General features: G+C 41.4%; 1 protein-coding gene and 1 long non-coding RNA gene across 3 annotated transcripts; one reads left to right on the top strand and one right to left on the bottom strand.

Annotated features, from left to right (window-relative positions):
• The first annotated feature begins 4 nt into the window (after positions 1-4).
• Positions 5-8,272, top strand: LOC310766794 (E3 ubiquitin-protein ligase RNF4-like). Of its 2 annotated transcripts, none has more exons than XM_083623437.1 (2): positions 5-136; positions 4,165-8,272. In XM_083623437.1, the coding sequence occupies exon 2, from the start codon at positions 4,210-4,212 to the stop codon at positions 5,053-5,055; it is 846 nt and encodes a 281-aa protein (XP_083479563.1). In that variant the 5' UTR covers positions 5-136; positions 4,165-4,209; the 3' UTR covers positions 5,056-8,272. The 2 variants fall into 2 exon arrangements, with proteins under 2 accessions (XP_083479563.1, XP_083479564.1); XM_083623438.1 differs by having other exon boundaries at positions 8-291.
• Positions 5,219-12,280, bottom strand: LOC310766869. The gene is made up of 2 exons (XR_014550481.1): positions 9,733-12,280; positions 5,219-8,607 (listed from the first exon to the last, which is right to left on the bottom strand). It is a non-coding gene; the product is annotated as an uncharacterized lncRNA (long non-coding RNA).
• Positions 12,281-13,281: the final 1,001 nt, after the last annotated feature.

Raw genomic sequence — 13,281 nt, 5'->3', positions numbered from 1 at the left:
ACGTTTTAACGTTCTCCGCGGTCGGGCGTAGAGCTGTGTGGGAGCCTCGGAGAGGAAGGTGCGCGCGAGTCTTCGGAGGGAGGGTGCTCGGCAAAGTGCGGCCGTGTGGATTTCTGCAGCGTCGTCCGTTTCTCTGGTGGGTTTAAGAAAGGATTTGTTCCCCATTTTTGGGCCTCTGGGTAGCGGGAGCGGCCGCTAGAGGTTGTTCTGAGGTAGTTTCGTCCCGTACAGAGGAGGGTCGGGGAGGCGTTTCTCGAAAGACTGCCATTATACGCCGGATGTTCGTGACAGGTAGGCCCTGGCTGTCGTCTTCAGAAAGGCCGCTCCTCGGCAGGGCCTTTCCCTTCAGTGGGGCTGCTTTGAAGGCTGAGGGTTCCGTGGGGCTGGGGCGGGAAGGAGGCAACCCCTCAGAATCGAAACCGTAACGAATATATTTGGGTGTGGTTCGAGCTCTGCGCAAGGGGACAGCGATGGGAGGCTTTTTGGAATCGTGGTGGTCTAGGCAGGGAACAGGAAGTGCGCACTATCTCGTTCCTTGGCGCGCCTAAGGGCTGCTCTTGGCCTATTCTCGCCGGTCCGAGGAGCCTCAGCCTTTCCCCTCCCCGCGACCTTCGAACTGTGAACGGAGACGGGCCTGGAAGGGTTGTACCAACGATTCACATCTCTCTCCCCCCCCCCCAGCTCAAAGGTTGGAAGCAGGCCTCTGGCTAGTTGCTGACCAAGCCAAACATCGGAGTTGCCAGCCTCTCTGTCAGGACCTCTTCCCGACAAAGAAGTGTGGTGCTCCCCCCACCACCACCCGGCTTCCCCTGGGTTCAGCTGCCAAACCAGCCTCTAGCCTTTCTCCTAGCTTTGGAGCTGGGGAAGTGGCAGTGAGTGCCTGATGTTCTAGTCCCTATAATTGAGATAAGGCATTTATTAGCTTGATTATGAGATTGTATGTAACCCTTTTCAGTATAGCCCACAACAGGCTTTACTCAGTAGATAATAATAATAATAATTTTTATTTATACTCCACTCTCCCCAGCCAAGGCCGGGCTCAGGGCGGCTAACAAGCAATAATAAAAACAAGTTTAATGAATACAACTTAAAAACAAGATTAAAATACAGCATTAAAATATTGAAACATTAAAATATTAAAATGCAGCCTCTTCACAGGAGGAGAAAGGAAAAAGAAAGAGGGGGAGGGAATCAAATTGGCTCCAAGCCAAAGGCCAGGCGGAACAACTCTGTCTTACAGGGCCTGCGGAAAGAAATCAGATCCTGCAGGGCCCTGGTCTCATGAGGCAGAGCGTTCCACCAGGCCGGAGCCAGTGTTGAAAAGGCCCTGGCTCTGGTTGAAGCTAATCTAACTTCCTTAGGGCCCGGGACCACTAGGGTGTTGCTATTTATGGATCTTGAGGCTCTCCGTGGGGCATACCGGGAGAGGTGTACACTGTGTTGTGGACCAAATGGTACCAAAAATCCTCGGGTGGAGTTTCCTTGCAGATAATCTGGTTTTACTGAATTCCTGGAGGTGACGTGGCTAATATATTTAATAGACAGTTGTTGAACTTCCCGTCTTTCTGATGAGCTCTATCCAGTGTTAGAAACTAAGGGGTATAAGCTAATCACCAAATGGCACTGTAAACTTGGGTTATGGTCACCACAACAGAATGTCTAGGTGCCATTTTGCCCTAGTGGGGTTTACTATTATTATTAATTTCATTTATATACAGCTTTATATTTTGAAGAAAAATCTCAAAGCTGTTTACAACACTTTAAAACCTCAAATAAAAATCCAGAATAAACAAATTCAAGCTTCAAGGGAAATATTTCAGATCCTTCTCTAAGTTACATTTGGCTTTCCCCATGTTTGTTAATCTACTTATTTTATAGCTGCCCAGTAGCAGAAGTACTCTAGCAAGCCAGTGAGGTGTAGTGATTAGAGATCAGGGTTTAAACCCCCACTCAGTCATGAAGCTCACTGAGTGACATTGGAGTCAGTCACAGCCTCTTAACCTACCTCACAGGGTTATTGTAAGGATTAACTGGTGAGGGGGTGAAGTGTGAACTCTTTGGAGAAAAAGCTGGGATATAAATGTAGTGAATAAGGACTTCTGCTTAGCTGCTTAAGAAAGCCGGAGAGGCCAGCCAGATGGAGATGTCAGTTGCCAATGCAGCATTATGTTTTAAGTCCATTTCCTATTTCCCCCTAAAATATAATTCCTGTTTTTTTACTGCTGGCACAACTTGGATTGACATCTTAGTTGAGCTATCCACTATGACCCTAATATCTCTGTTCTTGGTCAGCCACTGTCAACTCGAACCTCAATAGCATATATACAATGTTAGGGTGTTTTGCCTCAACATGCATCACTTTACCCTTGTTAACACTGAATCAGATTTACCATTTTACTGCTCATTCCCCCAGTTTGGAGAGGTCGTTTTGGAGCGCATCACAGCCTCTTTTAGTTAAAAATTACCCAGAACAACTTGATGTCCTCAGCAAACTTTGCTAACTCATCCCCAGGAAGGGCTAGAAAGATGCTCTGTCTCACGCTTCAGACTTGGGTTCAAAAAGCAGACAGCACACATCCAGTAAATCTCACTGTCACAAATAAGCAGGAATGGTTTTCTTATCTATTTCAAATATAAGAATATTTATTCTACTTGCACTCCTCTCTCCATACTAAATATGCCATCAGATACGCAAAATAAAACTTCAGAATGGGCAGATACACATAAAGGGAACACCCCCAACAAAAATCCCACCCCCCTAATTTCCAGTCTGTTCTCTCCAACCCCAGGCTCAACCTGCATTCCTAGGGGGAAAACAGCAACGATGCAGCAGAAGCCAAATAAAGGGGCAAACCTTTATTCTTCCAAGCCAGCCAGCAAAAATATTATGAGAAGACATGAAACGCAAAGCAAGAAAAGGGGCACTGCATAAGTACTAGAGCCATTTTACTTTTGAGAAGCAAGATCACCATTAGAAGCCTCTTAAATAATCAGACAGCACAGGAAAAACCCATCACAGCTTGGGTTTGTTTGCAAACCACAACATGTCCCGTGCCCGCAATCCATGTAATGGTATGAAAGAGCTTCTTCTCAGTTTGTTTACCTAAGCTCTCCTGCCCAGCCAGAGATTTCAGTTGCAAACCATGTGACTGGAAATCTCAACTTTGTCACAAGGGGGCGCTCCTGAGTAGCAGAAAGCATCTGGCCAGGCTGGGCAAAATGGTTGGTTCCAAAAAGATTATAGCATGTAGACCTTTATGCTGGGCCTGATTTGAGCTTGGAACATGTCAACAACTTGTGCAACTAATTTCTGTGCTGCATTGCCATCTTTTGGCTTTATGTTTTAACTCTTTGTACATTTTCTGTTCAAAAATTGACATACATTTCTTCTTCATATGGATCAGTAGCCGTTGCTTGTGCCTGGGATATTGCAAGTGCTCTAGCCCTATTAATATCAGCAGCCTAGACATTTGTTAGTTGGGAATTTTCAGGGAATCTTTCCTTTAAACTTGCCCTCTGACAAGCTAAACACAATATTGTCTCTAAGGATGAGTTCTTGGGCAGTTCAAAATGCAGTCTCTTGCTGCTTGTCTTAACTCTTTTAAAATATTCCTCATCCCTCATCAAGCCTGAGCTGCTAAGATTGATACCTCTCAAAATCTGAATGTTTTCTTGATGCACTATTTCAGTGCTTTTAAAGCATTTGCAACGGTTTTATTTGCAGTATCTGCATAGATATTTATTTTCCAGTGACCTATTGCTAATAATAGATTGTAGGCAATTTTAATTATTTCATGCTGAGGCCTTGGTGATGCTTAGGTAGACTTGATGCATATTTGTGCATTGAAAGGGGATGCATACTGACTTAGTTCAGTTCCAAATCTGTTCTCTGAGCCAGGAATTGGGGCAGAGACACCAAGAACTACCAACCTCCATTTCCAGCTGCAGCACAGCCCAGTTAACTAAGGGGCAGTTGAACAATGAGAAAACCATACTTAGGAGGAATAGAGCATTTGTTGTTGTTTTTTTCTTGTTTAAAATACATTCACATACCACAGTGTGGGTGGGTACGGTCTTGTGTTTTGTGACTAGTCACTTGGAAATATGTATATGGGCAATCTATGTCATGTGTCAGGATTTATCATGCATTTCTTTTGTTCCTAGAATACTAGTTTAATTGGGAGTTTGGCCTCTTCTGCCTCATGTACCATGAGCCCAACTGATGCCAAGCGTTGTGCCAAGCGCAAGAAGAATAAGAAGGGCAGTGGCCTTGGCTTAGCAAGTCTCTCTGGTGCCCTGGAGATCAAGCCTGCAGGGCCTGCTGCTTCAACCCCTGCTTCTCCCTCTTCATCCCCATCAACTTCCTTTGTGGCCTCCTTGCAAATGGCTGCTGCTGCAGCAACAGTTTCTAGCACCGGAAATGATGTAGCAGCCACTCCTGTGATTTCCAGTGAAAGGATGGGGAAGACCGAGGTGCCCAAAAAGCGTTGTGGAGGGACAATTAATTCTAGACAAACACGCAAGCAAAGTAGAATGGCTGCTTCAGCTGCTGAAGCAGCTTCACAGGCCGCTTCACAGGCAGAGCCAATTGACCTCGAAGAAGGTGCTTGTGAAGAAGTCGTAGACCTTACTTGTGAATCTTCAGAACCAGTAGTCGTTGATCTGACACACAATGATTCTGTTGTGATAGTTGAAGAAAATGTTCGACGAAGAAATCAAGAGTTAAGAAGGCAACAGCTGCCTGACAGCTGTGTACTAAGTAGTGATGATGACGACGCAAGAGATAATGATGTGGTGCTGACCGGTACATTGCCCAGAGAATTGGAATTGCTTGATGATGGAATTTCAAATTCACGGCGTTCAGGTACCGTGAGTTGTCCAATTTGCATGGATGGCTACTCTGAAATTGTGCAGAGTGGGCGGCTCATTGTATCAACAAAGTGTGGTCATGTCTTTTGTAGTCAGTGCCTCCGTGATTCGCTAAGAAATGCTAATTCTTGCCCAACTTGTAGGAAGAAGCTTGGTTACAAACAATATCATCCAATTTATATATGAAGCTTTAAATTCTTCTCTGAAGAATCTAACTTGAACTTCTATGGATCCTGCATAAACTTATACCTCTGCAAACAAAGGGTTATAGATCACATATGTGCCCAGTTGTGAAGTTGATTTGTGACCTTTTCTAGTTGGCCTTTTTATTGGCCAGTCCTACACATGGGTTTTGTTTTGTTTTGTTATGCGTACCAACACATTTGCTGAAGGACAGTGTGTGAGAAGCAGCTAGTGTTGCTGTGTTACTTTCAAAGAACTTGAATGAAACCTTTGCAAAATGTATTGACCGCTTTGGGGGACAGTGTGAATGCATTTTGTTCAGGACTTTGGAGTCATTATGATCATGATAGTATAAGTAAAAGTGGCAAACGACTACCAAACCTGCAACTGTTGTGCTGTTCACTCTTTAAGAATTGATACCAAATGTTATCTGTTTACCCATGATGAGCCTCCTTTTGTGGAAACTTCAGAATTTCATATGGGACCTGACTTTATAATCATACTGCAACACACTTGCAATATCAGATGTGTAAATACTGTATTTGGATGCCTTTTTTAATCAACGCAGAAGACAAAGACTATCTGTAAGAAATACTTGGCTGTTACAGCCATACCTATAAGCAAATCTTGTATGTGCACACCTTATACCTGGAGGGGGGGAGGTGTGGTTACTTACCTTGGCCCTGTTAGATACTCATGATATAATGCTAAACAGCTTTATATCAAACAAAACACAAAAAACCTTAATGTACTAATTAGCTAACATTTTAAGAATATTCTGTTGCGGACATGCTTAATCATAAGTGATTCAATCTTCAGTATTTTGAAAACTCTCACATCGTGGCCTGCTTGCCATTTGACAGTATTCAGAATGCTGTGCAGCTTTCTCAGATCTGGTACCCACCAGATGTTTTGGACTGCAACTCCCATCATCTCCGGTTAGCACAGTTGTTCTGGCTGGGACTGATGGAAATAGTAGTCTGAAGCATCTGAAGGGCACTAGGTAGGGGACAGCTGATGTTATATGGAGTTTAGTTACTTTACTAAGTTCAGAACTAAGCATTTTCTGATGACTTTCTATTTTCATGTGTAAAGCCGTGGCATATTAGGTTCATGGGATTTCTATATTGCTGATAGATAAGTTTCTCATATTCATTACAGTGCAGCTTGAAGTCTGTCCGCAAGTCCATTTTCTGAGCCTCAGATTATTTCTTCTGTAAGGGAAGCACTGGAAATTGCCCCCACCCCAAAAAACAACAAAAACCCAGTACCTCCATCAGCAGGGAGAAAAGAGCTGTGCAAGCTGCACAAACACAGGCTCTGTCAGGAATATACAGAAAAACAAGAAAGATGGGTCCTTACCTACACTAATATGCAATAAGTCCATTAAAGTATACAAAATGTAATAGTATAAAATCAGAAGTATACAAATATTAGCAAGCATTTAAAATAGAATATCTGCTCATTGTTGGTGCTGTAGAGAAAATTTTAGATGCCTTCTAACCTCCTGGGTTATGATAGAAAAACTAAGTTCATGTTCAGAAGTTTAAATATGCAGAAAATTGTACAGTTAAAGGGTCATGATTTTTAGCTTTCACTGATATAGGTATCCTTCAGAGGTTCTGGCCTCATCATAGGTGCTTTAGGCATATGGCTCAGGGCTGCATCTAAATGACCAAACCATGTGATTCTGCTACCAGTGTAGCTGAGCACTTTAGATGCAGCATGTGGAGCTTTCAGATTTGCAGCTCCTGCACCACTGATAATTTTTAAGGGCCACAATAATTGTATAATGGAGTTTGAGAAATGTTTCATGTAATATCGTTCACCAGCTTAGCAAAATATATCTCACATATTGGTTCTTCATAATTCAAAACTGAATAATTTCTTAAAAGTTCAAGTTAGTAACCGGTAAAAGCCATTTCAGTAGGCATCTAGAAATGTATCAATTCAAACATCAGCCATTAAATCTTAATACTGTACACTTTAAAATCCATGGCAAAATAGCTATCCATCTTGTCAAAGGCAAGACTTGGGAATTTTAAGGAAGTAAGGATGCAGTTCTACAGAGAGTTACTTGTAAGTTCCATTGAACTGAATGAGGCTTTTCATCTAATGTGTTGGATTGGGCTGTACATCAGGAGTTATAAATGATTTAATAAACCTATTTCCCTAGTCTTAAGAGGATGTGCAGTTCTATTCATGCTTTAGTAGTATATTGTTTCATATGGTATACCTCTACCTGAATATTTGATTAACAAAAAAGGGTGCTAAGTTTGAATGTTCTATCTACAGAACACACAGTTCGTAGCACTGACTTCAGATTTAGCACACTGTAGCTGCACCTTCTTGTGGCTTTAAACTATAGTTTAATATTACCTGAATAAGCCTTGGGCTCATCAATTGCTCCTTCCCCTTGTCTGTGTGACAGTGAGGATGCTTTCACTTTCATTTTTTATTAGCAACAGTTCAGAATTATGTCCAAACATAGGAAAATGTTTAGTTTTCACCGTATGGTGGAACCTCGGTTGTAGAAAGTAATTTGTTCTGGAAGACGGTTTGACTTCCAAAACATTCAACGACCAAGGTGCAATTGCCGGTTGGCAAAATCCATTGAAAAAAATGGAGAAACTTGCCTTGGAAGCTGTTCAGCTTCCGAGGCACGTTCGAAAGCAGAAGCATTTACTTCTGGGTTGTCAGCGTTTGAAAGCCGAAACGTTCAACTTCCCAAGTGTTTGACAACCGAGGTTCCATTGTACTATACTAAAACAACCCAAGTTCCACCACAAAGTTGAATTGCTTCATTAATTCATAGTTGAGATTACCCAGAGTTTAGTGTTTGGACATAATGCTAGCACTGTGGTTGATTTATAACAACTGACATTACCCTCTTCACTGAAAGAGTGGGGAAGGGAGCACACAAGCCTGAGGCATGTGCATGTAACACTGAATCATAGTTCAGTGTTGTGTCTGAACAAGGCCATTCTGTTTGCATTGTCAAAAGCAATTTTGGTTTCAGGGCAAGTGATACTGGCTTAAGATGCATGGATTTAAGAACAAATAGTTAATTCTCTGTTGCTTCTCTTTTTCCATTTGTAAATTTGTATATTTTTTTTCTTATTTAAATGTATTCCTGTGTGTATATCAGCTTTGCTTTTTGGAATCTCAATTTGGCAAATAAAATCTAGGCAAATAAATTTTAACTGCAGATGAAAATAAAGGTTTTTTTCTTCCTCTAAATTGGCAGGGGGAGAAACTTGGATGTTTAAAGGTATAGCTGTTGAAGTCAACACAAGCACAACTTGCCTCTTACTTTGCACAATACATGCTGGGTTATATCCAGTGCAATGTTGTGCAAGGCAAATGGGCAGGAGTTGGAAATATTGGGCAAAAGTTCCTAGCCCCACATTTTAGGCTTTGCCAGAGTGTATTCTGTCTCAGGAAAGATTTGTCCTGAATTGGATACAACCTGGTATCTGGAATTGGCCATGGAAAAACCTGGAGTACTGTTCCTTGGACTATGGGAGGTGGCAGTTAAGTTACTGGATCTTTTGCCTGTTTCGCAGTCAGTAGAATTAAGTAGCTAATATTTTCTTGGATTGTGCCATTGTAGGCTGCAGGTAAAGGTGTATTTCTGTTATTACATTTACCTGTAGCTCAGGGATGGGGAACCTGTGACTCCCCATAAGTTGTTTTCCTCAGCCAGCATAGCCTGTGGTTTGGGATGGAAGTTGTAATCCAATCAATACTTGGTGTGCCACAGGTTCCTCGTCCTTGCTCTAGCTTTTACCTCTTTGCAACAGCAAAAGTATATGAGCCAACCTGTGGAGGTATGAAACTATCTAGTGGAATTGCTCCTTTTCATCCCTAATTGGATCGGTCTGCTGCATCCTGAAGGGAATGGCTGGAACATAAAAAAGTGGGTTGTAAATAAGCCACAGCTACAAGTAATACACCAATTATTTGGGGTACAAAAAAAGTGAGTGGAATGCAGAATTAACCATGAAGCTGATGTTGAGTCCTAGTTCTGACTCCTTATGACACAAGACCTGCAAAGGCTTGAATAAAGAACTGAAATTTGTATGCCACTGAAATCCAAAATAAACTTTGAGCAATCAATATCCTACATCTCTGACCATTCCCAAATTAGAAGTTGCAGAAAGCTGTAGCTGGAAAGCCATCTAGCACATAAGCCCCTTATAAACTGAATTCACATCCATAAAATATGAGTGCCAGTGTGGAAGAGTCAAACCTCGGCTCCCGAATGCCTCTGTTTTGGAACGTTTCAGCCTGGAAGTAAATGTTCTGGTTTTTAAACATTTTTTGGAAGCCGAACATCCAACACAGCTTCCACTTGAGTGCAAGAGGCTCTTGCAACCAATTGGAGGATGCGCCTCAGTTGGCGAACATTTCGGAAGCTGAACGGGCTTCCAGAACGGATTACGTTCCACAACTGAGGTTTGACTGTATAGTGGTTAAAGTTTGACTAGGTCTAAGAAGCTTGGTTCACATTTCTGCTTAGCCATGGAACTAACTGCATGAACTTGAAGCAGTCCCCATATCTCAGCCTTGCCTACCTTACAGGGCTGTTCTGAAGAGAAAAGGAACCATGGATGGTGTTTTAGATGAAAGGTGGTAGTATATAACAAATGTGATAAATAAAAAAAACTGAAAATCTACCAACTGAGAATAATCTTTCATGCACCTGATGAAGTGGGCTGTGATCTATAAAAGCTTATGTTGTGATAAATCTGTTCACCTTTAAGGTGCCACAAGACTCTTTGTTACATGTTGGCTTCCATACTCAATTGCAAATGCTTATTTAAAATGTAAGAGGAAAATAAGAATCCCTGTGACCCATGCAGGTGAGATAAATAAAAGAATTAGTTGGGTGCCTGGATTTAAAACATGGGGTTAAACTTGCTGTCCAGCAGGAGAGAGCCCCCCAAGAACAGAGTTTAAATTCACAAAAGTCAAGCAGCAGTATAGCATTACGAATATAAGTTGTTAGACCCTCTGCACCCCTCTTGCAATAAATAGACCACACACAGTTAAGTAAGTTTAAAAATACTTTACTTACAAAATGTTCCAAAGATCACATTCATGTATTTGTCCAAGCAGCTGCAGAGAGAGCACAGGCAGAATACTCTTGGGTAGAAAATACAGAAAGATAGTTTCAAACATGCTTTAAGATCGGAGCTTGCCAGTTACGTGGTGTAGAGAGAGAACAAGAAGAGTAGGCTTCGCTTCCTTTCTCATCAGAGAAGAGGGTGTGCGACCTAGCTGAGCCTAGGAATCAACCCTGTTGTCTTCGCCCCTTCATACACTAACTAGCACTTGGACATAGTTCTGTGTGACTGCAATTTTCCACACGAAAAACAACAAAAACTATGTCAGGTTGGATAGTGGGTTTATCGGTGGCTTAATATTGAGCAGCTTGGTGGAAGGAGGAATACACATAAAATGGGTTACATCTAATGCTGTGCCAGTGGGGTTATGCTGACTCAACAAGACTTCTATTTCTTCTGTGCATGCACACACATGCACACACGGGCTGCCAAGTATGCTGCACAGGTTTTCCCAACCCTCTGGAGCTGACTCAGGGTGTACATGGTGGGGATTGGCAGGGAAAGAAAGCTCTCTTGTGCACACAAATCCATTGTGCCTGTGGAGCTGCAGCTTTGGAAGGGGGGAAAAATCAGTAATAGAACAAAGTTGTAAAAAGCTATGCTTGGTTTTTTATTAGGGGCATGTACTGATCCTCTTCGAAATGTTTATTTAAACTGAGGGGGTCTTCCTTGGATCTAGTAAAAGGTATTGGACTTGAAAACCAGCAGCTAATTGATAGCTTTAATTATGCTCCACTTTTATCTCTATAAAGAGTTCTCCAAACCAGGATGAATTTAATAGTTTATGAATGAGATCAAACTTCGGAATTTTCTGAAGTAAAAAGAATTCAAAGTGTTGCTTATTCAATGCCTGAGTTACACATTTACACTTAATACGGAGAAGAGAGTGAACTTACATTCCATGGAAGTACCTCAACTGCTGTCTGAGGATGAAGCATAAAAAACTACTCATTTAAGTGCTGCCTTAGAAAGGAGGATTTCATTTGAAGTGTAAGCTGCTTCAGATCTGCTCTCCTTTGTTAACAAGTTTTATTATGGTCAATAAACTTCACTATGGCCAGTTTTATGTAATCTGGATCTGTCCGCTGCATTGCATCTCTTCCTTTAAGAATGATGTGTTTGAGAAAGCATAAATTGACAGAATAATTCATGCCAGATCCAAGCTCTCTTTAATGTTTCTGTCATGTGCACAGGTCCACAGCTCTCTCTGAAAGAATGCTTTATATCATTGTTCAGGAACAGTTTATCTCTCTCATAACAAGGTCACTCAAAGCATTTAGTGCAGCTCCTCCTCCCCAGATTCACAAGCACAGATAACTCTGCTGGTTCCCGGAATGTTTTGGCAAATGGCAGAACTACTAGAGGACATGCAGCATGCCTCCAGAAAGGGTGTGTGTCTGTTTTCTTTTTGTTAACTATTAGCATTGTTTGGCTTCTGCATTTTGAAATAAAAGCATGGAGAAACTGGCATCTGAGAATTGCGATGATTGTCTCTCAGTCGGCTTCAATCATTCACTCATCTAGAGTAGGCAAGGCCCACTCTAGTGGGTGTGGTCACCCTATACTCCCAACAAGAACACACTTGCATGTACATGCATACACAAATACGGGCACATGTGTAGTTCAGCTGAGAATGGGAGCTGTCATCTCCCTGTTCAAAAGATTATCAATCTGATAAGAGACAATCTGCATCTCCGTTACTGGGTTGGGTTGAGGAGTAGTTTAAACTTACATTTCCTGCTCTGTTTCTAGTTTAGTTTTGTTTTTGGTGCAACCACAAAAAATTGAGGGTGGGGGGCATAAAAAATTGTTTGGAGAGCCACATCCAGCCCTTGGTCTGGCAGCAATCTTGCACATCAGTAACTCATAGGTATTGCTTCCTTGACTTCTAATGACATCACCAAAGTCAATAATTAAAAGATACTCAAATATTTATAGAGCCATTTTTTTTCACAAGGCTGGTGTCCGATCAAAAGGACAAGTAAGCAAGATCTACCTAAAAATTCTAGAGATTGTGGGGTGGAATGTTGCAATCTTAGTTAATGATCAGCTTGTTTTTCAGATTTGGCTTGTTTATGAAGAAAATTTAGTTTAACCATTTTTGGAAGCTGTGATACCAAAAAGGCTATTGAGACTTATAAACAAATAACAGCTCTAAAACCAAAAGGTTATAGCAAAGCCATTAATGTTGGATTTCAAGGCAGGCTGTTTGAAGTAGGCTCTTCACTTTTGAAAAATTGTAGTGACCGTCCGTTGCCTTACAGAATCAGTTCTACATAGACGTAGTTACATTGGAAGGTATTGGAGAGTTCATGAGATTAGGATTCCAATTAACTCCTTTTTTATTTCATCAGTTTATTCAGTAAAACAATATACAAACATTTAAAATAAACTTCAATAGCAATACTTAGTAAGTATTTCAAGCTTTTGGTATAAGCAATTTATCCACTACAACTTAATCATGTCCAGTTTTTTTTGGGGGGGGGGTAAAAAAAAAAAGGGTGCCAGTACTCCATAACAGTGATTACTGTCTCTCACACACACACCAAAAGAAAAAGGAAAGCCCTGATCTTATTTCTCCATATTCACCCTTAGGGAATTCTCATGCTTCCATTTAATTAGTTTCTGGTAAATCTTAGCCATAAATCAGTCAGATGGAAGTACTAGAATTGAAACCATTTTCTCAGGCGATTTCAGTTCAACAGTTTGGATGTAACCAAGATGCAGCTCAATCCTATTTGTGTTGACTAGAAGTAAATATCAGAGTTCAGTAGGGCTTACTCCTAAATAACAATGCACAGGCTTGCAGCTTTAGATTAACAATACGAATCTCAGAGCCTAAAAAGCTGGCAAATTATAATTATAAATCTAAATCTAAAGGCCAGGGTCTACATACATAAGACATTACTTAAGGGCAGGATATGGTCAAAACAAAACATTTAAAGGACACATCACACAGTTAAATGGAGTAAATATTCTAACAGAAGCAGAGCACTCAGAACCTGGTTAAACTAATAAAGCCACTACAGAGGCCCTGCTAGAATATATTGTCACTTGACTCTGAAAAACCTAGCACACAGAGGTGGGGAACTATCCTGCT

Source organism: Podarcis filfolensis, assembly GCF_964270895.1.
Source record: "Podarcis filfolensis genome assembly, chromosome: 7".
NCBI classification, from domain to species: Eukaryota; Metazoa; Chordata; class Lepidosauria; order Squamata; family Lacertidae; genus Podarcis; species Podarcis filfolensis.
This window is presented reverse-complemented; position numbering and strand designations above follow the sequence as displayed.

Excerpts from the sequence above, each read along its gene's own strand:
- LOC310766794 (XM_083623437.1), top strand. The coding sequence starts at position 4,210 with ATGAGCCCAACTGATGCCAAGCGTTGTGCCAAGCGCAAGAAGAATAAG.